Raw genomic sequence first — 24,365 nt, forward strand, 5'->3', positions numbered from 1 at the left:
ATTCTGTCCTGATCTTTTAAAAAATTTGCATATTTTCACATTGAAGTTACACTACTGCCATTTTGAAAGCTGCTGAGAAACCAGCTATCCACTTCCACTTTACGATCTCCCTTTTTGAGGTTTGTTTCAAAACAATAGCTTTCTTACAATATTATTTCTATATCTGAGATTACTTTTCTAAAGTTTAAATTCATCACACACGATTTGTTTGTCAGCAAATATTAAGCGCCATTAAATTTATTAAAGTTTAACAATTTCCATATTTGTTATATTCAATATAAGCATTTTTTAATTGATCATTACTGTTTTGATCAGTCTGTTTTTAAACAAGATATGAGGAATGGACCATAAAGACTACTGAATACTGAATGTACAGTTAAGAAGGAAGCACATTCTTCTACTCACCTGTGATAAAGTCTGACTTAAATGGAGTAAAACAGACTGACCATACCTCTGTTAAATTGATGCCAAAAAGAGAATTCCACAAGCGCTGATTTTTCAATAATTAAAATTCTGAATTTCTCTTTAAAAAGTAACTCTAAGTCGCTAAGCAATGTGCATTAAATTTTGCTTCGCTTATTAAAAGTTCAAAACTCTTGTCTTCCTGTTACAAAAAAATTAAGTATGTTTTAGCTAAACAATTCCTCCAAAGGTTTATTTATTTTTTTTAATGGAAAACACATTTTGACCTCTATATAAAACCAGGTACAATTGAAGAGCAAGGAAAATAGAAAGAAAGCAAGGAATTCCCTAGAGAAACAAAGCTGACTACTAAAGGCTAAATAAGTGACTCTGGACAAGGTTCCAGTTAGGTCCCCTAAAACTATTCGCACCTCCTTTAATAGGGAAGCACATTAGATTTCATGTATATTTTGCATGTGCATGAAAATATGTTTCTTTACCAGGTCTGGCTAGCTCACAGCTCATTATAAAAGCATACTTTTTTCCTTCAGCGCAAAAAGAAAACAAGGTGACATTCATTTTTACTTTCACTTTCATCATGACGCATGCAGACTATCAGTATTTTTTCTCTTCTTTTCGGAAGCAGATGGTGGCATTATGAAAAGCTACAGTAAAAGTACAGATCTCGCGTTGGGATCCCCATCCCTGCCAGGGTCTTTGGAAAACTGACCTAATTGCTGGGTCAATGAACACTAAATAAGAAAAGCTCTGTAAGCTCTAAGCTCTGCCACCTCCATTCTAACGTTTGAAGACCCTCCGGAAGAAATGAAAAATAAAAAAAGGTTGCTATCTCCTGAACAAAGACAACCTGTGGAAAATAATCTGTTCCTGCCCCTGCCTCCGCTGCAGTTTTGCTTGCTGACTTGCGGCTGAGCCCCCCTGCACGGTGCTCACGCATGATCTGCTGGGAGCTGGGTGGGCAGAGGGCCTCCCCAGCTGCATGAACCCCTCCCGGCTGCTCCTGCTCCAAGACAGTTTTCCAGATCCAGGCAGAAGGAAACAGTACAAAAAGATGAGAAAAGAGAATACCCAGGCAAATCAGAGGCATATCATCCAGGCCTGTGGGCAATGAAATTTCCAACAGAATAAAGGACTTAGCAGTCCTTTTTGCACATGCGTGGTTTCCTCTCATGCCGTGATGCTAAGCTGAAGGACAGACCGCAAGCGTATCAAGTGGCAGTCCCCAGAAACAAACTTACATTGCAGTGCCACTAGCAGGACCAAGAGCAGAGAGTGGGCGGGGGGGGGGGAAAGCTGCAACCAGGTTCCCCTCGCTTCATGTACAGGAGGGGGAAGATGAAAGGGCATGTTTTGCACGCCTCAGAAAGAGTAGTTTCAATGCCCATTATGCCCATGAAGTGAAATTCTATCCAGCCAAATAGCATTAAGCAATTCGAAATCAAGGCACATTGACTTGATCCTGCATTCAGCACGCAGCTTCCACCTCTCTTAGTCATCGTGCTTTTAGCTGAAGCTTTGTTCTTGTTGCCCCTCTCAAAACCACAAATAATTCCTTTAGTTTAGAATAATCAAAGTACAAGAAAGAGGAAGCTTGAGGACAAGTCCTTTCGTGTCATCAGAAGAGGGTGGTGTTTTCAGAGATGAGAAGAACAGTGAATTCATTTACAGCATTTTTCAGTTTCCCTGCTCCTAATTTTCAGGTCTGGCAGGTCTAGAAACCACGGAGACAACAGAATTAACGCTGATTTATCGCTCTTGACCTTCTTTAGCACCGTGGGCAGCCAGAAGAACACAGTTAAGCAACATCATAGCACTCTGCTCTCTTCCATCAAAACCCTCACTGCAGGAGGCACAAAGTAAAAGGGCTTGAAATGAAATAGAGGTAAGTATGTTGTGCACAATTTGGATCCAAATGCCTAGATCCTACTGGCAATCTGCACCAGTAATATCAACACGCCCAGGCACTTGCTGGCCAGCATTTGCTGGCCATTGCACAGTCCATCCTGCAAAACTGTCGGCCTCCAGGAAGAGAGCTGCTCGATCCACCTGCAGCCCACAGGGACCCCACATTGGCCTCTCTGCTTCCTCATTTAAGCACCTCTCTTACCGACCACAAGCCACAGTCCTGCTCTCAGCCCTGTGCATGACACACTGCGTGCCTGTGGCTGCTGGAGGAGTGCCCTGAGACCCCAGGCTGGTGCACCCAGGTGCCTGCTCAGCCCCTGCAGGGTACTACGGCGGGCTCGTGCACACCCCACAGCGCGCTGGCTCCTGGGGACTCTGCTGCTGCCCCCTTTGTGCTCCTCCTGTGTGCTAGGCAGCCTCTGAGGCTTCCTCCAGCCCACGAGATGACCAGTCTTCTCCATGCTGAAGGAGCAAAGGCACTGCTCACATGGTGCTGCAACCCACGACACCTGGTTCAAGGGAACCAGTGACATCAAAAATGGGACTTGATGCCAGAGCCTGGCAGCGATAGCTTGCGTCTAAAGCAGCAGCCAGTGCAGGGGAACTCTCTGCTGTACAGGGCAGGGGTCAGGCTTGTCCTGGCTGCAAGCCTTGGTCTCCCAAAAAGCGCAACATGAAGAGCAGAAAGCCAAGAACTGCATGCAGAAAGGGCTGGTTTTGAGGCTTTCCACAATCCGTCTCAGAGGAGAAAACCACTGCCACCAGGGGCAGCGCTAACCCTAACTCCTACCAGTTAGGGGGCAACCATTTTGGTGCCACCAAATCTGAGGCAGCCAGGGTCACAGAAGACTGCAGACATTTAAACAATGTGAAGCAGATCCTGTAATGTCTAATTCTGTCAACTGTGGCTGTTGTTTCCAAGCTTACTGCTTTGGGAGAGGTGCAAACTTCGGCTAAAAGGCGGAGCACATAGTACTACTTTCAAAAGCAGCATCCTCTCCACGCCACAGGTGCTTGCTCTGGTTGCATGTGCACTAGCAGACACGAACAAGTGCCTGCAAGAGCCAGTCTTCCTCAGGAGATGCGCATATCCAACACGCTTGCTGCTGGTATGCTACATTTGTGGGAGATAGTGTCATGCTCTCTGACGTAGCTTGCTGCTAAACCGAGTCTCCTGTTTCTGCTTGTTTGTCTGCTGAAATAGCGTCATAGCTGAGAAAGTAAAAGACACAGCAAGCCCCACGGCAGGAAGCATTTGTACCCAAAAATGCATGACTCCTTCGTTGTCATCACCCCTTTCAATCCCTCAGTAAGCAAGAAAAACAATTTTCCCTTGCCAGAGTTAGCTGGGGATGGTGTCCACCACCAGGCTGCTTTCCAGCTTAACCTACCTTGGGTTGTGACTCATGAAGGGCACGATCATTTCTTTGTGCCCCCAAGTATGAACCCAATCCATTACTACTCCTGGCTCCCTGAGCATCCTCTCCTTTTGGAGGCATAAAAATAATTTCATCAAGAGCTATTTCATAGCTCCTGACCCTGTGACTGAGCAACTATCCCACAGAAAATAAATCCCTTCCAGTGGAAAGGAGGGACCCACTGGAATGTTACACAGCAATGCAGGCTACACCAGAACTGGAGGCAACTGGAAGACTCCTGCTTCAGAAGCTCACAGAGCCGATGGGAGGTGGGTAAGCTGCTTTGAGATTCAGGTGGAGGCCTGCTGAATTTACTGACCCAGACAAGTGGGCTGTGTGTTTGTACTTACATGCCAGCAACTTTTCCCTATGTGAGAAAGGAGGTGGTCATGAATTTATATCAAACGGCGACTCCAGCTGAGAAATCCCCCTCCAGAGAGAAAACATGTCAACTCAAGGTCTGTGCTGTTCTCCTCCCTAGTCCTTCTCTTTCCTTATTTTTGTGCTCTCTTTGCTAGGATTTCTGCACTACAGGTAGCAGGAGACAGGAACAGCAGCCAGGAAGACTCGATGCTCTCTGGGCAGGCATCAAGTGAGACAGGCTGCTGATGTCTCCTTTCTCAAGAAAGTGGTTTTGTAACATTAAAATACTATTTACCCCTGATATCTGCTGCACCTGGTAAAAACCAAACCAAGAACATCAACCCTCCTGCCCCACAATCCATTGACACACAAATATGTAAATATAACCAATAAAGCGTACCTGATGTGAGCAGAAAACACACAGGAAATCCAGGGCACGAAGTTGTGAACTCCCTGCAAGCCAAAACCGGCTCTGCAGTGTTACCTCCTACACCACCCCTGGATTGCTTCAGTAAGCTAAGTGTGGTACAGGGCAAACGACAGGCAGCCTGTGCTCAGTGGGAATCAGCAGCAGCACAGGTAACAGAAGTTGAAAAGGACAAGACTGTTTTGCTCATCAGCCTGGCCTGTCTTGTATCTCTTCCCTCTTCCCCTGACATAAATCCTTCTCATTCCAGCTATCTATCTGCCTCACACCTGAGCACTGGTACACCCTCTGGCAGGGTACAGCTCTACAGTTCCTGGAGAATTTCCCCATCACCTTTTATAACGTTTATACAAACTTTTCCTGAAGCAAAACGGAATAGAAGCCTTAAAGAAGTGCAGAGGCTGGTTTGTCCTGTCCCACTGGTAACTGCCACCAGCTGCCTCCTGCTCACTCCATCAACCACAGTGACAGCTCCAGAGTCATATTAAAGCATTATAAACGTTTCTTTCCAATGGTCCTCTTCAAGCCACAGAATGTAAACTTCATCCACTAATATCACAACACTACTTACATTTTATACTGGCATTCAAAACAAAAGATGTTTTTAATTGGTTTTAAATGGCTATTCTGAAGGAAAATATAACTATACTGAGGCGTGAGGAGAAAGGAGATTCGCATGAACATCTCCCAAAATATTCTCAACACTTGCTTAGATTACAGCTATCTCATTAACTAAAAGGGTGTGAAGAAATAAGAAACTTGTTTTGTTCTCAGTGGGAAAAAAATAAAAAAAAAAACCCTTACCTTTCAATTGAGCCACTTACCCTAAACGAGAATTCAAGGTTTTCTCCTCCCCAGACTTCCATTCCTGTGTCATATGAACCAAGATAATCAAAATACTTCTTGCTCACAGAAAACAATCCACCTGCCATGGTTGGAGACCTATAAAAGAGAATAAAAACTCTGAATTGAATAAAAAGCAAAAAAATATAAATTAACAAAGCACAGATCAAAAATACAATATCTTTTTATTTTCCATTTTCTCAGTCTTTTCTGGATACAAAGTAATAGTCAGCCATTGATCAGTTAAGTAGTATATTGTCAGGCCATTTAAATTTAATTTTGTAGTAAAAAATTGTTTCAGAAACGAGCTCCAGAATGTACTAAAATAAAAATAACAACGAAATCAGAGAAGATAAACATTGTGTTAATACAAATTTTTGCAATTACAGTGTCTTTGTGAGTGGCCATGAATTACTAGCCTCTTACCTTCACATAGTACAACATAAGGGTTTTTTGTGGCAGAATGGTTTTAGTCAGCTCTGAAATTCTAAGTGCAGTATCCTTATATATTTTACTTTAGTAGTAAGTAAACATGTTTGTGCTTCAGTAATTAATAACAACATTTCTGATGCATTAATATCAAGTGGAAAAACTCTTACACATCAACTGAGCAGAATTAAGTAAATAGAGCCCCTGACAAGATTTTTTTCTTTCTAAGATCTGCTTATCTGTGGGGTTTTTGGTTTGTTGGGGTTTTTTTTGTTACATTTGGAAGAAAAATCAGGGGTCACGACTGGATCCTCACTGAGGACCACAAGGCCCAGAGCAATAGCACACTTAGAGGATGTACTTTCTGTAGGGTGGTGTGTGCACATATATATAAACTTGAATTTGTTCATTATTGTTCCTAATCATTTACAGTCTTAGAAAATGACCCTCTTTAAAGTGCCAAGCATATAATGCTGGCCGGAACTAAATTCAGCTGACATTTATGAGTTTTACTAAATTGCGGCTGAGGTAAACATTAACAAATGCTAGATGCAGTAATCAGTTACTCTTAATCTGTCAAAACTATTTTTACCAGCCATCGTTTTGAAGCAACACTGTCTTGCACCGTCATATGTTGTTTCAAAGAACAGAAAGAGATGAGGTGAGACAGAAGGAAAAAAAACCCCAACTCCATAACCAGTCAAGCTCTTCTGTCTCACTCCAGATCTCGTCTTTCCAAACACAGCTGTCAGCGACACCACGCTCAGCATTGCTGCTTTCTCCAGACACTTGCCGAGCTCACAGTCCTTAGGCTACTGTGAGGCTTTATCCCTCATCATTTTCCCATTGGCATGCCAAAGACAAGTCTTCCTGTCGTGGAGACAACATCATATTTAAACTAAAGGCTTTAAAAACACTTACTCTATTTTGAAATGTTTTTCCAGGAGGACATGGACTCATATATGCTATGAAGGACTAAATTACTGCCTCACTTTTCCCATTAAAAAAATAAAAAAATGTTTTCTTCTCTCAGTTGAGGATAAGTTCATTAATATTTGTGAAGTACTGGGTATCATTGCCATGATAAGCGACCTAGAAAAGACTGAGAAAATTCTGAGAGAATTCTGTTTTGTTGTAATCCATAAAATAACAGATTATAAACAAAATGCAAGGACTAACAAAATCATGATGTTAAAAATGCCAAACTGCTTTATCTCTTACAATACACTACCAAAATAGAGCAACTTCCAAACCGAGCGTAGCAGACCCTCAACTCTCAGGATTTTGTCTACAGTGTCCATTTTCCAGATGCACTGTTTGTACCTCACCTCTCCTAAAAATACAGTATGGAGTGACAAATAATACCAACTGATTGCAACTTGTCTTAAAATAAAACATAACTAAAACCCACAAGGGAGACATCTGTGTCAGCTCCTATGATTTAGCCCTTTGTAGAAATATGGTAAGTAGAGCTGTATCATTTCATCCCAATGAAGAACTGGCAAACGGCTCACCTCTGAAAACAGAGCAAGGAACCACCACTAGCGCTACAGCACAGATAAAGTCTTCAAAACTACTTTTGCCTTCGTACTGGTTGATGATTTTTTTTCCCATTTCATTGTTGACCATGATACATTTCTTACAACGTGGAGATCTCTGCTTTGCATGGAGGACATCCCGCAGTATTAATCAGTTACAACCTTTCCACTTGCTGATAAGCATCTGCGGGGAGTTTGCCTGCAGGAGTCTAGAGACTGCTTGTGCAGTAAGGAATCTATATGAAAGATTTCACAGGCATTTCAGCTTTTAGAAAAGTATTTTTTCAGGAGCATGGTAAGCAGGAACTATCTTGGAAGAAAGGGGAGCTAAACAAGATACATAATTCTTAGCATTATGCTAATTTCTCAAATATTTTTCAGCACCTGGGATTTCCAAGTGAAGTCAAAAGCACCGGTAACATTCACAGTTTCATAAGATGCATAAAAATTAACCTGATCACATCGGTCTTGGACTTCCTCCGTTTTTGTTCTCTTTCAGGGGTAGTATGCCAAGTGAAGACCAGTCTCCAGTCAAATCCACCAATCTGCGGCTCACCAGCATTTCCCAAGTACTCAAATGTATTCCAGTCAATAACATCAATGACAGGGCAGACAACGGCTGATTCTTCTTCTGCAATCCTGGTATGATTTTAAAAGAAAAGGGTGACTTCCATTAGAAATGTCTCTCAAAAACTAGAACTCTCAAGAACAGAGAACACTTACGAATACCAAATGCAAAGCCTTGCTCCTTTTCAGCTGATGCTGCAATACAAGGAAAGGACAGCTTCAACAACGGCCACCCATTTCTTGCTGAGGATGCATCAGGAGCAAGCATCAGGACAGGCGCAGCTGTAGGCACCTGGCTTGAGATAACACATTCAGCATCTGGCCTGGCTGCCATATCCAGCACCGCATTCTCAACAAAAACATCTATTTTGTTTTGTACAGGCATTCAAGATCTTTAGAAAGCAGCATGACTATCATTCTGCAAGGAAGAATAAGGTGGCTGGGCTCTTGGCTCATGGTTGTTCTTGAAACTAATCATCTTCAAAAAGTTACACTGAGCACAACAGTAGCTCAGAAAGAAGGCATGAGCTTAAACAGAAAAAAACATGCAACACAGGATAGATCTCCAACAGTGAAACATAGGTGCAGGAGGCCTCCAGAAACCCTGACAACATAGGAGATGAAAAGGAGAAACAAGATAGCACTGCAGAATGACACACCTATCGGCAAGGCTGATGTAAAGATAGTTAAGATATTTACCGCACTAGGAATACTAACAACATTTCTTGCAGATTTACTTCTGCAAGGAGATAAACTCCTTCCTCCCATTTCTCAGTACCATGCAGGGTTTTCTGGATTCCTTTCCAAAAGCATTTGCCCTTACAAAAAAACGTGGGATCCTTTGCCTTCACCTCAGCTTCTGGAAAGGCCTCTCAGCCCCAAGAGAGATCAACTTCAAGCACCCAAGCGCAAGCTAAGGCTTTTCTCCTAAATCACTCTTCAGCAATCTTCTCAGCACATCTTCTTAGACATCTCCTGTTAGTTCAGTGAAAAACTGACTTGTTTGACTTTAAGATGCTGGTACTTGTTTTAGTCTTGCATCTTCTGATTTGGGTATTCCAGAGGAGAAGAAAAACTGAACACATTATATCGCCAAACAAGGAAGAGATGATGTATCTATCATTCGAGGGGAACCAGTCCCTCATGGGATTATTAAGCTTAAAACCCGCAGGCTGACTGAGGGGCTCTGACTCTGAATTAGAGCAGCTTGTGGTTAAATGCGGCAGAGAACAGAAGCAGTTCCAAAGAAGCATTGTCTGAGCTGAGAAAGACTGCCTTAAATATGTAATGGTCCCCTGTTGCCAGAGGGAAGATGTGACACAGCTGTTTTCTTCTTTATGATCTCTCACTGAAATCCTGTGTGGTAAAGTAACAAAAGGGCTTATACAAATATTGCTATCTCCTGTCTCACTTGCATAAAGCAGTATGACAAAACCACAAAGCAATGAGAATGATACGTACACAGAGGAAAAAAATTCCCATCCCAATAAAATGTAAAAATGGTTTGTTTTTCCTGTAAAGGAGAAGGAGTAAGAATTAGGTGTCTGGCATGTGATTTCAGTTACGAAAGGAATCAGGTAAGTGAAAAACCATCATCTTTTCTGCAAGTTAATTCTTGACTAGATGGTACAATGCACAGGCGGGCTTACAAATACAACTATGTTTGCACTGCAAAATACTAACACTGTTGTATTGCTTTCAAAACTTTGAGTCGAAATATGCCATGCAAACATCCCCTTAGAGATGTACGTCTGCATTTGTAGCAAGGGCAAAAATTCCAAGACACATCCAGGGCTAACTTTTTACAGGAGGTGATTTATGACACTGAAAATCATCCCAATCCTTCCTCAAGATTGCCATCTAGTGGTTTGCTAAAGAAGTGAAGAAATTACAGCGTTGTCTCCACAGTTCCGTAGTGTTTATTCAGAGGACGGTTGTTAAAACCATGCTTATGCTTTGATTTTTACCCCTTTTCCTGCCTTCACACCATCTACACTGTTCATAGTTAACCCACAGTTACCAGGAATATATTTGGTATGAAATTTAGAAACAAGTTAAATATCAAAATTTTAAGAAAAAAAATTATTCCAGATAAAGTTTCAAATGGACACGGGGAGTTTGAGAACACAAGTTCTGCCAGGACTCAGGAAGACTCACATGCCTTAGGACAGCGTGTTCTTTAGATAGATTAGCTCGGGACTGGGAAGATGGAGTTTGTTGACTCCTCTTCCAATCTGCTTAGTACATCGCCCTGCAACAGGGGACGTCTCAGGGCACGCACCTTTCCAGCCCTTCTCATCCACCAACCAGGTGGACAGAAGTAGCCACTCCTAAGATAGTTTCAAGGCTGGAGGAGGATTCCTCGTCCTGAAAACAAAACTTTCCCTTCTCTGAAGAAAAAGAGCAGCCTGGTCCTTGGGAGAAAACAAAAATCCACCTCCTGATCTTCCACACTTCCATTCACTACCCCACTGCCGGGAAACAACACTTGCATTGCCTCAGGGACCAGACTGTGGTAACCTTCGGTAAACATCTACCAAGAGCCATTTTTCCACGGCACAAATGTGCCAAACCATCTCTTCTCCTTCTGCAGCGGGACAGAAAACCAGCCCCGAGCGTAACCTCACCTTGCCAGCAGCGGCTCCAGCCAGCCCTCGTGGCATTCGCAGTGGCAGTCCAGGAACGTCAGGATGTCTCCTTTTGCCACAGACGCCCCCAGCAGCCGGGCTCGAACCAGCCCCTCTCGCTTATTGGCGCGGATAAGACGCACCTTGCGTAACCCAGCCACGTAGTTTTCCAACCTCTCCTTTAAATGTTCTGTAACAAACAAATAAAACAAACAAAACAAAAACAAATGGTTTACGTCGTGCTACAGAAAGCTCTTTTTCAGTAGCGTATTACTTACAGCAGTGCCTTGAAGACTGCATTTTGAACTCTGATTCTGCTGTACTGCCTATGTTAGGAAAGGACAAGGGAAAAGCACAGAACTTGGATGGGCACAAATCGCAGTTACTTTCAAGAAACTGAATGCTTAGTATTTGCCTCTGTAATTAATTCCCAAACTGTTAAGTGCTTCTCAAATGTTACGTAAAACTTTTTCCAGGTAAAATTTTTATCCTTACACAATTCACATGCAGTGGAAAATGCCAGCATTGTCTTTGCGTCCCATAATTCAAATGAAAACAGATAACCAAGTAGCTCTCACTATACTAGACACCAAGGCAACCCTGGAGCAATTGAAACTTGCTCAAATTAGGAAACCTGAAATGCTCTGACCAGACTGTACATTATCTAGATATGCAAGCACTCATGTTACAACACAGCAAATGTGCTTTCCCATTCTAAACTAAATTTGGTCTGGAAGTCAAATTTTTCACTGGCACAATACAAGAAAAAATGTTTTCCAATTAGATGCCTATGTTGTACAATTTTATGCTATGTTACCCGAACAGCATATCTTTTTCTCACGTGGACTGCCTGACCAAAAAAACCCAATCCCATCAACATCATTTAAGAATTATTCCTCCTACCTTTGTCACTGTAATCATCTACAAGGATAATTTCTTCCAAAAGTATATCTGGAGATGTCTCAAGAACACTATGAACAGTTCGCAGAAGTGTTGACCAAGCCTCATTATAAAAAGCTATCACAACGGAGGTTTTTGGCAGGCTGTAATAATCATACTTCATCTCTTTGCATCTGTAAGTGAGGGGATTACAGTTAGAACAAGTGCAAAAGCATTTGTTAATCTTCAGAAATCTATTCTCAAATTAGTATTTTGTATGCTATTACTAACTGTCAGCAAGAACATATAAAAGGATCTTGAAGAACTGTATGTACATGGAAAAATCATGTACACACTTTCAGGAAGCTGGTCTTCCAGAAGTCCCATTTCTGCAGCAGGATTATGACTAAAATTCTGCGACCCTCCAAAATGACTAAAAAGAAAAATAGTAGGAGGTATTCTAGGCTGGTGTGTGTGCAGTAGCTGTTTTTGTACAATATTACATCAAGCAGAAGAACAAGCAACGGCCAAAGCACGCCTCAGATTACAGAATGAAAAAAAATATATATATATATATGTAAAACCTAAGTGCAGTAAAAACAGTAACATAAATTACTGATAACTTCTGCTTTGGAGATTAAAATGAGTGCTAGACAGTAAAAATATAACTGTGAAGGAACAGCAACATATAAAGAGAAAAAAAACCACAACAAACCAGCAACAGAACTGAGACGTATGTACACTGAAGCAGAATTTGGGAAGGCAACAGAACTGCCAAGATATAATAGTAAAATCCACAAAATACACAGGCAGACATAGAAATACATGGGTTTGGCTCTATGGAGAGCCAGCAAGTTTGCAACCCTTTGGATTAAGCTCCAGAATGTATTTCCTATAAATATATGTGTGTGTATATATATATCTATATGAACTTCCCTAAATGAGCATAAGCATGCCAAGAAACTTACATCTGAGCCAAATGTGTAAATTGTTAAAGATTCCCCTGGTCTGAAAGAATTTTAAAATAATGATGGTATTTATTACCATTTCTCTCCTTTTCTTAGAGCATTCTGTATGAGCAGTTTTGTTAAAAGCCAACAGAAATGGTTTAGAGATGTTTACATTTTTGTATGCCTCCAGCGTACTGCCAGGGCTCGTAAGGGGCAGAAGGACATACTTCAGCTCCTGTAGACTGCTAGGTCACAACAGATACCGAAGCAGGTAGGACATCCCTCCTACCAAAACAGTACAGCAGCAAGTCCCCCAAAACCTATGCTACGGGGAGCTGAAGAGGGCAACCAGAACTGATCAATAGAAAACATGACAGCAAAATCCTTTAGGTTAATTTAGGGGAAAGATAATTCCCTAAAACACCCAGAAAATTACATTAAAAGAAAATTGCTTACCTATAGCACATTGAGAATGTATTTACTGACTACTTAATGATGCTGAGTTTGCAATTAAAAAAGACTTCTTATAGGTTTGTTTAAAGATTAGACAATATCTATCAAGATCCATGGTACAAAAAGAAAAAACAGAAGTCTGAATCTGAATATTCCTAAAATTAAATTTCTTATGAGGAAAAAAAAAAGTCTGTAGAGTACTTTTGTAACAAACACCTGAAAAATAAGGAATCGATGAGGAGAAATGACACTTGGGCAGAGGAGGCACACAGAAGGCTGCTTCTCAAACATGAAAGTAATGCTGTGCAACAACACTCTTTGTATATGATTAAGCGTAAGTATACACTCTTTGTATATGATCTGTATGTACACATACAGATATACAGAGATCGGTAGATACACATACACACACACTTACAGAGAAAAGTACAAAAATGTCCATCCCTCCAGGCTGTAAGTCGTCCCGAGGCAAACGGGCATTCACACAGAGAACTGCCTCACACCAATGGCTGGTGACAGAAGTGATTTATCTTGCCAAATGTTCATGTATTATCACATGAAGAAGGAGTGACACTGTAATTAACTTTTAAAAAATAATGCAGAGGAAACCTACTGTAAATATGTATTTCTAAAATTGGATTCATACATCAGCCTACTAAAAAACATTTATGCTCAGTACTGCCAGGAAAAAATTCTTGTACGTCACTGTCACTTGTACCAGGTAATTTCAGTTCATTTCTTGATAGAAATGGGATCTTTAGCCACCTATTTTAGAAAACTGAAGGAAAAAAAGAAATAAATAGAAACCCTCCAGGAAAGCTTTCTCTGGAAAATACGTCAGAAAGATTCATGCAATAATAATGTTGTATTCCATTAGTTAGAAAAGGAAACCAAAAAGTCTAAAGAAGCTTATAAGCCTAATTATAGATTAAAGACTTCAGTGGATTTGCCTGAAAATTACATGCTGGAGATGGGAAACATTATTTGGTGCAGAGCCAGGCAGTCCCCAAACTCTGCTTCACGGTGCCTTGCTGCCTCCTTCGTTAAGCACACCCTATGTTGCGGAAGAAGGTCAGCCTCCTACGGGACATACCAGAGTACGCGTTTCTTAGGTTTCCGAAGTCAAAGAAAAGGCCAGAACTAAAAAGGGCGTTTTATTTACTAGCTGCACAGTGGAAGGCAGCACACAAGTGCAGGGAAGTGACTCACCAGGGCGGCAGGGCAGGCTGCGGGCCGGCGCGGCCACGCACCGAGTGGTGCCCGGTTCCCTCGCAGCCCGCTTCCCCCAAACAGGCCGGTTGGCCAAGGCCAACAACCTCCTGGAGAAAGAAGCCACCTCTTGCCTTGCATGTTGAAATAGGGGGAGCATGACTAAAAGCTTTGCTTTTCAGTACATTATGTTTATTTTGGCAAAAACTAAGCATCACATGTAGACCAACTAAAATTTTGGAACTTTTTTAAACTCTTGAAATTTGAAACTTTAAAAAAAATTAGAAAATAAGAGTTATTCAACTTCTATGCAGATTTGCATGTTTACCTCAGAAATCATTTCCAAGACATATATTCCTTACTAGACTACTGGAAGACCTCAACTGCTAGCAGTCTCAAATATTGTTGATAAAATGAAGCATAATTTTCCTTATCTTTCTGTTTTGAAAGAGGTTTCAGAGAATTTTGCTCAGTCTTAAAAAATAATCCCACTGGGGAGATTACAAACCTAAAGTGTTAAACCCTGGAAAAATAATAGTGTAAGAAAATCTTAAAAACAAACAAACAAAAAAAATTAATCCCTGAAACTGAAATGCTTGGAAGTGTTGTTGAGCAACAACTGAGCGGCGTGCATATGGACGCTGAACATTACCACTTCACACAAGATACACAGCCTTCAAAAAACACTTAGTACAAGTATGAAGCCTGACTCAAAGCCTAGGTCATAACTCGGTTTTTCCATTTTCCAGATCCTATTTACAACAGAACCACCTTCTGTATTCACCTTTGCAAGCTTCAGGATGTGTTTTTATTCTCCGTGTGTCAGCCAAGTATTCAAGCTCCTACCTTCCAAGTGAATCATTTCACTCCTACTTTGGGTTATTCCGAAAAATAAATGTGTATGTTACAGTATGTCATTAAAATGACAGGGAGGATACAAACTGGTGACAGCAGTCCCAAAATATGTTGTTGCAGATACTGGGAATGTATATTTAAACTGCCTATTCTGCAAGCTGCTTACAGCTTCCGACTAGGGCGCTCTTTCGTGCCACCCTCAACTGTGAAACACTGTCCTTTCCCAGTATAGGGGACCACATTAAGACAGGATTAATTGCATCTCACTTTAGCCATCTAAAAGCTAGGCGCTATCTTTGAGCTAATCGTCTGGACTCTGCACGTCCGTGAAGGCGGATCCAGAAGGCGATTCACCTCACCCTCCTTAAGCCACCCATCTAGCACAGACGCACAGTCCTTTGTGGGCCCCCACCTCCCCCTTGTCTATAGAGGTTTAACTACAGAGCAGATGCTTAACTTTCTACAGCTGAAGTTAAACAACAGGAAACTGCCTATAGTCCCTACTGTTGGCTGCCTGATACGTCACCTTGATCCTGGTTATCATAACTACCAAACGGTTCGCAAAAACATAACATAGACGCGACGAAATGAGGTGTCTGTAAATGTGATGTTTCCCAGCATGGACAACAAATGCAGAAGCACTGTCATTTGTAGTCCTACATATTCCTTTACTACTCTCATTGTCTTATTTGACCACAGGAACTTTACTATTTACATAGGTAACTATTACACATATTTAAAAAACAAACAAACAAACAAAAAAAGCCAACACTTAAAAATGCGTGCATGTTGAGTGGGTTCATTTTCTTCAGAAAAGTACACACCTATCTCTAGTCAAGCTGATTTTTGGAAAAAGTTACCAGTTACCAGGATCAGTCACTGTGCAAAAACCCATTGCCAGCACATGAGAGCAGCTTTTTTAAAGCCAACAACAAAAAAAAAAGGCATGTTTTAAATAGCACTTGGATTTCACTGAAAAACACTGATATACAATGGAAAGCAATGATAACGGGTAACGCGTTGCAAAGGAGTGACACCTCCTCAGCCTCTGCCCTCCTTTTCCCTGCAGCTCTGTGCCCTGCTCCTGTTCTCTGCAGCCCCACTAGAAAATGCACAAGCAGAGCCTGTGCACAGCAGAGCTGCACCCAGAGGAAACACAGCCAGGTCTGCCCCTAACCACCTCCCAGGGAGCGGGCTGCGACACTGCCCTGCTCCAGCAGCAGCCTCCTTCGGCATCGCCCTTGGTTTCCCTCAGGCACCCTCCGCCACACTGCGTGGATGCTCCAGGAATCCTAATCCTCCTCCTTGATCACCGCGGCTTAAAAGACAGGTAATAAAACAAGAAATGCCAAAAGACACAGATCTTGTTTATCAATTTATAATAAACCAAACATCTACATTAAAAAAATTCTAATTGTATTCGCCATGAATCTTTAAATTCCTAGACAGGAGGAGAGGGAGAATAACAATTGTCCCTGAACACAAACTTAAAAACAGGCTCACTGTGTACCATCTTTCCTGGATCTTTCACTACAGCACCCGCTCAAACATCTACCTCCACAAAATGCAAGCTGAAGCAAAGCATGTAAGAGTGTATCATCCTACATCCACATTCCTGTGGGTTTTTGGTTTTACGTTTTCACACTGCATTTGCAAGTCACAGTCTAACTGAGACCATACAGCTGACAAGTTTAATAATTTACGCTTGGAATCGACTACACTACAAAATCTTCTGTTAGCAAGTTTTACAATAGGTTATTTATTAGAAACTAAGGTGACATCAGTCAGGAAACGCCTAAACAAAATTAAATGGGCTACTTTAGAGAACATTTGTGTCAATTAATGTAATCACTCAATTAATTTCATTGTGAGGAGATGTTTCTGTCTTAGAGATGTGTATCTATACACAGGGAGAAAAAGCATGAATGTGTGCGCACCGGGCAGGCTGCCATGAGTTAATTAGGAATGGTTGCTGACATACTTCTACATAAGACTTTCACCACAACTGCAACAACGATATGGCAAGAGAAAATACAGTTTTAATCTCCAGATTTTATGTTCTATATGCCAAGCTACTCGTATTGTAAGAAAAAGTACAAAATGTTCTGTGAGTTTTCAAAGATTTGTCAAGAATACAATTGGCTCAAACTATTTCATGCTTTCTAAAGGTATAATTCTCTTTATAAATAGTTTACTGGAATATTTTTAATGGAAAAAGGTGTGTGTGTTCAAAATCGAGATGTTAAAATTGTTCTCAGCAATCCACAAAACCCAAATTGTTCTACACTCCTGAAACTTCTACGTTTTGCTTTTGAAGTTGCATTATGAATGCCTGAAAATGCAGAAAGGCAAGATTCTGTAGCTTCTCTCAGGAAGTTTAAAACAGCACATGTCACTGCTGTATCTGATTTAATGTGATTTACCCAAGTACAGTACATGACATTGCCGTATACGCACCATCACAGCATCCTCTATCAAACACTGTCAGGACCCTGCTTCAGGCCGGGTTGCACGCAGTGGGCAAGGAACCAGGCTTGCGGCGTTTGTTACGGCGGGTGGCGGGCATGCCGGCTCACACCACCAACTAACTCCTCCTCTCTTCCTAACTTGAACAGGGTTAGGACGTTGAACAGCAGATGCCTTTTTAGTAAGGGGTGTGCTCAGATGTGGCGTTTTGGAGGCTGTAAGTAGTAAACGGCTGATCTGGACAAATGGGCGTCTTCTCAATCCAATTTCACCTTCTCCACTCTCCACCCCATAAACTGCAGAGGTGGCAATGTGAACGCAGGGGTCTGCCGGGCATCTTCGCCCAAGAGAAAAAGTCTCCTCCCGCCCTCCCAAAGCCACGGCAGGGGACACAGCTGTGCTGGGGTCCTCTTCTCCCCCCACTTCTGCTTCTCCCTTCCCTCCTGCTCCCAGCAGCAGCTGAGGGTTCACCGGGTCCATCCACGAGCATCCCAAGCTCAGCGGCACGGCATGGGCCGCAGTGCTGGTTTCTGAGCGACCCCGCAGAGATCCAAGGCCGTGTTACCTACTCCAGGCTGAATGTGCATTTGAACAGCCGCTCCTCACCCCTCCCTGAGGGAAAATAACCTCCGGATAAAATCGAGCGTGTGAGCAAAAAGCGACGCAGCCCTATTACATCAAAACCTGTGATATACACGTGTGACATTTCCAGTGGAATTAAAGGATATGATAAATCAGACTACTCTTATCTCCTCCAAACACTACCCAACTTTTCATGCTAATTTATTTTCTCATATAAAACTACCTTGGACCAATTATCAGTTCTGCCTTGGGTTTGTTTTTTAAAAAAAAAAAAAAAAAAAAAAAAAAAAAGAAAAAGTCTTATCTGAGCATCGACAGGCTGCACCTGGTTTTGCACACCTACATATCCCATGGTATTTGGGTATTACAGAAAAAGGCACTGACGGTTACAGAAGGCGTGTCTTGGTCCAATTAGCAAAGCAAATAGAAGCAAGGTGCTGATAACCACCAGAAGGGTGAAATTATTTAGGGCAAGGCTGGAACACCTAACCAGTGCAAATAAAAGCGGTGCTGGCCCACACTTCCCCACCACCCACTCCCAGCCCAGCAGCCCAGGTAAAAGCTCCCTAAATTGCATCTGCTGAAACAAACCTTCCAGGAAAGAGCCCTCCAGGATATGGTTTAGTCTAAGACACCATGATATGATAAAGTCTTTAAAAACAGAGGCTGGCTAGATTGTGAAATGGTTTTCCGGATTATTTGATGTTTTAAAGAACAATTTTCCCAGTGACAATAAGGTCTCAACAAGACAGACTGCCAAACACCGATTTAAGATTTCAGATAATAAAGGGCCATGCTGTCTAGTATAAAAACATTGTGAGAATCAAGGAAGAAAGCTGGAAAGTCTGAAACAGAAGAAAATATTTGCAAAGAAGTTTGAGAAACAAACAAAAAAGCAGATCTGTTTAAGACACATTAAAAATACATTAAAAAATTGTCTAGAAAGCCCACCTATGAGGGTGAACTAAACCTATATCCTAAAATTCACATATTTAAGAAACCCATAGATCCTCCTAATTCCAAATTGTTAGAAAAAGGCAACAGAAGTTCCTACGTAGCCCAGATTCTGCATGTGCAGATGAGACGGCATTTCTGCATGTGTCCAGGGGTAAAAACATTAATTTTTATTTTATTTTGCTGATTTGAAACAGGTTTCACTTTGCTCAAATGGTTATCCATGTTTGCAATTTTCTTCCAAGGTAGTGATATACACTGGACATTTGCACAGAGCCAAATGATTACCTGCACCTACCTATTCAGAAACTTACTTTGGTGTGAGTAATTGGGTTCAGGACAAGAAAAATATTTTGCAAAGTAATACCATAACTGAAAGAAGTTATTGTAACCATCGCTAATAGTAGGATGTGGATGCACCTGGTCTTTACAGATAATCATGTATAGTAAAAGCACTGTTTCAATAAAGAAAAAAAAATAATCATAATTTGTGGTTACTATCACTGATCTGAGAACTTTGCCAGGTTAAAAAGGAGATCAACCAAAACCGAGCACTCATCCAGATGTCAGAGGAAGCTGAGGTCCTCTACCAGAAGCTATAAAGAAAAACAGTCAAAAAATAATCATGTGAGCTCTTTTGGAAAATGTTTGCAGGCAACTATTTAGTGAAAGCATAATGACAAAGAAAACTGACACATTTTTACAGAGGATACAAAACAAAACTAGTAAAATATCCTAAATGTCAAAGTGCTTATGGCAACATTGCTGTATTCTGTACTGCTATTAAATGCAAGCCTGCTTATTTAAAAAAAAAAAAAACCAAACCCCAAAACAAACAAAAAACAATGCTGCAGATTTATTACTCCCCCACTTAACTGTGTGAGGGAGGAATGAGATGTCCCAGAAACACACTGTTTCGCAGGTCTAAATCCTGTTTATAAATGCAAGGAATCCTGCCAACTAACAATAAAGTAATGACTTTATTGTATTACCATTAAAGTATTACCATTAATGCAGTTACCAGTAACCAGTTATCCATTCCAGAAAAGCTCAGAAAACAAACAAAAAAAACCCAACAAACCAGTGGCCGCAGCATTACAAAACTACTAAAGCGAATACAGCCATGAGTATTTTAAGCAAAGCATTTGCTTGTAAGTAGAAGAGTGTTGTGTCTTCTGGGCTCTGATCAAATGTAATGCATGGGAACACGCATGCCATGTGTTCAGAGGGAAGGGACACGCCAGCGTGGTCAAGCTGCTACAGATGCGCTCTCCGAAGAGTTCACTTCTACTATATGCACTGCAAAACAAAAGTCACTGCAGTGATTTCACCTTTAGATAACAGATGAAAGAGAAGCTCCCGGGTGAAGTCAGGCAGCCGTGGTGTGCTGGGGAGGAAACACCTGGCTGCTGCGCCATTTCCTGCAACGGGGCAGATTAAAACTCCTGGCAGGAGCAGCGGGACCATCAACATCAGATGCTATGAATTTTGGAGTAGAAGAGGGACCAAAACCTAGTCTCGAGGATTATTCTGGGATTTTGCTAGCAAGATACTATCAAATGAGCAGCTTGCATAATTTGATACTTACAACCCAGTAAACAAAACAAACCATGGTAGCAAGTGAGACTGTAAGAGAATCGCATTCAAATCTGGGGACAGGAAAAGCACTTTTGAAAGTTGGAAAACTCTTAGCACAAGATTATTACGCTAAACTCAAAGACAATATCCCAAAAATTAAATAATTTTTAGGCATAAATGATGGTGACAGAGGAATTTAAGTATTTGTATGTATTTGTATCTATCTATATACAGATATTTAAATATATGTAAAAACCTAAAAACATATATATAAACAAGCTCTCTCTCCAAAACACAGAAAACTATCTAGAATAAAAGAACAAACCTCTAAAACTTTTTTTTTCATAACCACTAATTATTATGCAGACGACATTCAATATTTTGCGGGCTACTCAAAATCATTTGCCACGTAAGGAAAGGCAGGCCAGACTTACAAACCCATTTGCTTGTAAGCACAAGTGAAATGAGGCCCAAGGGCTGATTCACGCTTCTGCCATGAAAGAGACAACATAAAATTCTGAGTCAGCACAAAAGTGCCTATCCCTGCCTTGTTCCTTTTGTAACAAGAGTCAGCCAAAAGAAGGCTGAAATAAATGTGCAACGCGCCCTGACTGTGAGAAACGTAGAAAGAAAAGAAAGAAGGTAGGATATTTAAAATCAGGAACGATGCCTGAGAACAGTCCTTAACCTAAAAGAACCCAAGCAGAAAAACTGGAAATGTATTTCTTACACCTTGTAATATAGTGTAAAAGGCTTAAGGGACCCTATCAGTTGTCTGCCTAATCCTGCGGTCTTGTAAAATGAGCACGCAACGAGAAGCCCAGCACGCGGCCGTGCTGTTGCGCAAGGGGAAGGCAGAGCAACAGCGGCCAAAACACACGGCCCAGAGAGAGCTCATATCGCTGCACTTACAGGGCACCAGCCCCAGCACGGCCCTCAGTAGGTCAATGGATGCTCGCTTGTTTTAAACCTGCTCTAGTTGTTAAACTCAAAGAATGAAGAACAGACATTAAGAAGGCAACCTGGGCTATCTAGACCACATTATAATCGGTGGAAAAACAAAAATCACTGTGGCAGCGATATAGCCTTGAAAGAAGTGCCCAGAGGGGCTGTTGAATCTCCATCCTTGGAGACTTTCAAAATTTGACAGGACAAGGATGGCCTCTAGCAACATGCTCTAACACTGAATTTGCCCTGCTTCGAGCAGGAGGTTGGACCAGAAGCCCCAGAGGTCCCTTCCAACCTCTGTCATTCTCTGACCCTATAGCATATTTCACTTCTAGTCTTGCACAAACTGTATCACCATTTAGTAATTTGCTTATCTTCTTATGCATAATATTTTACCAAAATAACATTTTAATGGTTTGTTTATATGTATGTTTACTTACTTTGTTTATATGTATGTTTAAATATATATGTTTACATATATATATACATATAGGTACATATATATACATAGATATATACACACACAATTCTAGCCACCAACAAAACTAGAGAGTTTCTGTGTGATGAAACACAGTATTATCAGTTGCTGACCTCAAACGCACACGGTTAAAGGAGGCAGCAACTGTCTAAAGGAAACGACAGCAGTTGCTGAGTTCACCAGGTCTGTGTTTCAATAGAAACACAGTCAGTGCTCAGAAAAAACATATCACAGTGGTCTGTGAGAACAAGAAGGAATAAAGGTCTTCTGAATATTTACATTGGCTGGAGTATATCAGTAGGAAAAACACCTAAGGTCTAAGGAACTTCATAATAAAGTAAATAACATCTGGGTAGGATTCATAGTCAAGTATCATTTGACTATACGTATAAACAATACATTATTTGGGGGACTAACCTCAAGTCAAACTATTCTTCTTTTCTTCCTGCGCAGAATTACCAGGCATGGGTATTTGCAAACAACTACTGCCACATTTCTGGGCTGATGACAGGTCCAGGATGTACAACATGTAGCAGTGGGAAAAGTTTTTTGTTATCGGTTTCTGATAAAGCAACACCTTGTACACATAATTTTGAAGACCAGGTTTAAAGGCTTACTGGCTCAGATATTCTCAATATTATTAGCAAAATTCTAGTTTTCACTAGATTCATGTTTATGATTTTCACAGTCCACACCCAGAGTGCGGGTTCACTGATGAATGTGGGAGGGCATTAAGGTTAAAGGAAGCAGTGGGCCATCCAGGTGGTGGGGACATTGCCTATCTTTATTTCCCTTTCTCTCCTCTTCCCATTTTCCTGAGGTCTAAAATTTCCAGACTTGCCTCCACACATGTAAGAATATGCTGAAACAGACCAAAAGCCCATAGCCCGGAGCAATGTCTCCAAGCATAGTATCTGTTAATATCTCATGAATACTTGATGTCAATTTTCTAGTAGATGGAATTCCTTATACTTTACAGTAAATAGATTTTTGGAACAAGGAGGTGGCAGAATTTGTGTTATCCAGTACACGCATCGTATCACAGCAGCTCAGCAAGAGGTGCCCTCGCAGTAGCGTGTCTGTCAGGCTGACGAGCTGTAAAATTAGTCACTTCTGTATGGAAGACATGCCGTAAGTTGAACAGCATTGGGTCCAACACAGATTTCTCTGGAACTTCAACAGTAACTCTCCACTATTTAAAAAAAAAAAAAAACACAACACAAACAAACAAACAAAACCCCCACAAAAAAATCCAACTCCAAACAAGTGCTTCTCGGCTTTTACCCAGTTATTCATAAATGCAAGCAATTTCCACCTACTTCACAGCTGTTTAAGGAACTCATCAAAAGCCTCTGGAAATAACACCACATTTCCTTACCCATATAATTATGACCTTCAAAGAAGTCCAATAGGTTTGTGAGACACGTCATCCTTGACAAAGGTCAAGTTGACTCGTGATCACACCTACCTATCTGCTACTAATTCTTTTCCTTACCACGGTTTGTAAACAACCTGTCTGGAAAAGATCCAAGGCTTGCCAGCACACTCTTCTCTGGTTCTCCTCTTGGACTCCACTTAAAATTGGTGTATTGTCACCTTCTGGTCTGCAGGTACCAAAATTCTTCAGTGTTCACATTTGAACATATAGCCTTTGCATCATATTTATGGACAGCTGAAGTCCAGTTGAAGTCTACCATTACTACTTATTTCCTACCACTGTAGCCTCACCCAAATGTTCATTAAAGATCATGAATGGTCAAGCATTACCAACCTTAAAATAAAGAAACTAAATTGTATTTTTCCTAGACAAGACTTTTCAACTTATAGAGACTCTAATCTTACACTGAAGTGCAATGCATTTTCTATCACTACAGGCTTGTGGATATCTCTTCCAAAGCTTTCTTTTTTTTACTTAGATCTCTTCTTAAGAGACGTAGTTAACAACTTTATTGCAAAATTGTCTTTGAATAAGTTTTTTTACATTTCCTGTGTGAGTTGGATAGATATTCTGTGATATTTCTGCCATAATTTAGATTTAACTGTGTGAAAAGGCACGAAGCACCTGCCAGTAGATACTACAAGAGTACAATACAGCTCCAGCCTCAGAAGGCAATTATATCTGAGATTATGTGACTGATGCCTTGCAATCCTTTTGGTTTGAATACATTTTTTCATTTCAACATCCAAATATTCAAACAAAAAAGGATACGTCATTGTAGCAAAATCCACCTGCCCACTTACATTATTTTCATTTCAAGGATCTTCCCCCCCCATCTATAATGTCCCCTGCTCAAGGCTGTGATCTTCCACTTCCTCCAACGTCCTGTCTGAAAGAAATGGCAGCAGTCCAGAATAATTAATCAAAATGGTTTAAATTCTTCCTGTAGAAATGCGACTAAAATGGTCCTTTTTAGAAGCAGTCTATAGACCACAGGCTAAGGGAAGAATAAAAGATAACTAAGAAAAACAAGCC

General features: G+C 41.1%; 1 protein-coding gene across 2 annotated transcripts in view; it reads right to left on the reverse strand.

The window, feature by feature from the left end:
- Window positions 1-24,365, reverse strand: part of GALNT12 (polypeptide N-acetylgalactosaminyltransferase 12) — a 51,272-nt gene that overhangs the window by 25,085 nt on the left and 1,822 nt on the right. For both annotated transcript variants that reach the window (XM_064443208.1, XM_064443207.1), the window contains exons 2-5: window positions 11,444-11,613; window positions 10,541-10,730; window positions 7,800-7,985; window positions 5,361-5,478 (exon numbers count right to left, since the gene is read on the reverse strand). In XM_064443208.1, the coding sequence (XP_064299278.1) occupies window positions 5,361-5,478; window positions 7,800-7,985; window positions 10,541-10,730; window positions 11,444-11,613 (664 nt within the window). The remainder of the gene's footprint in view (window positions 1-5,360; window positions 5,479-7,799; window positions 7,986-10,540; window positions 10,731-11,443; window positions 11,614-24,365) is intronic.

The sequence above is a fragment of the Phalacrocorax carbo genome, chromosome 2 (genome assembly GCF_963921805.1).
Source record: "Phalacrocorax carbo chromosome 2, bPhaCar2.1, whole genome shotgun sequence".
NCBI classification, from domain to species: Eukaryota; Metazoa; Chordata; class Aves; order Suliformes; family Phalacrocoracidae; genus Phalacrocorax; species Phalacrocorax carbo.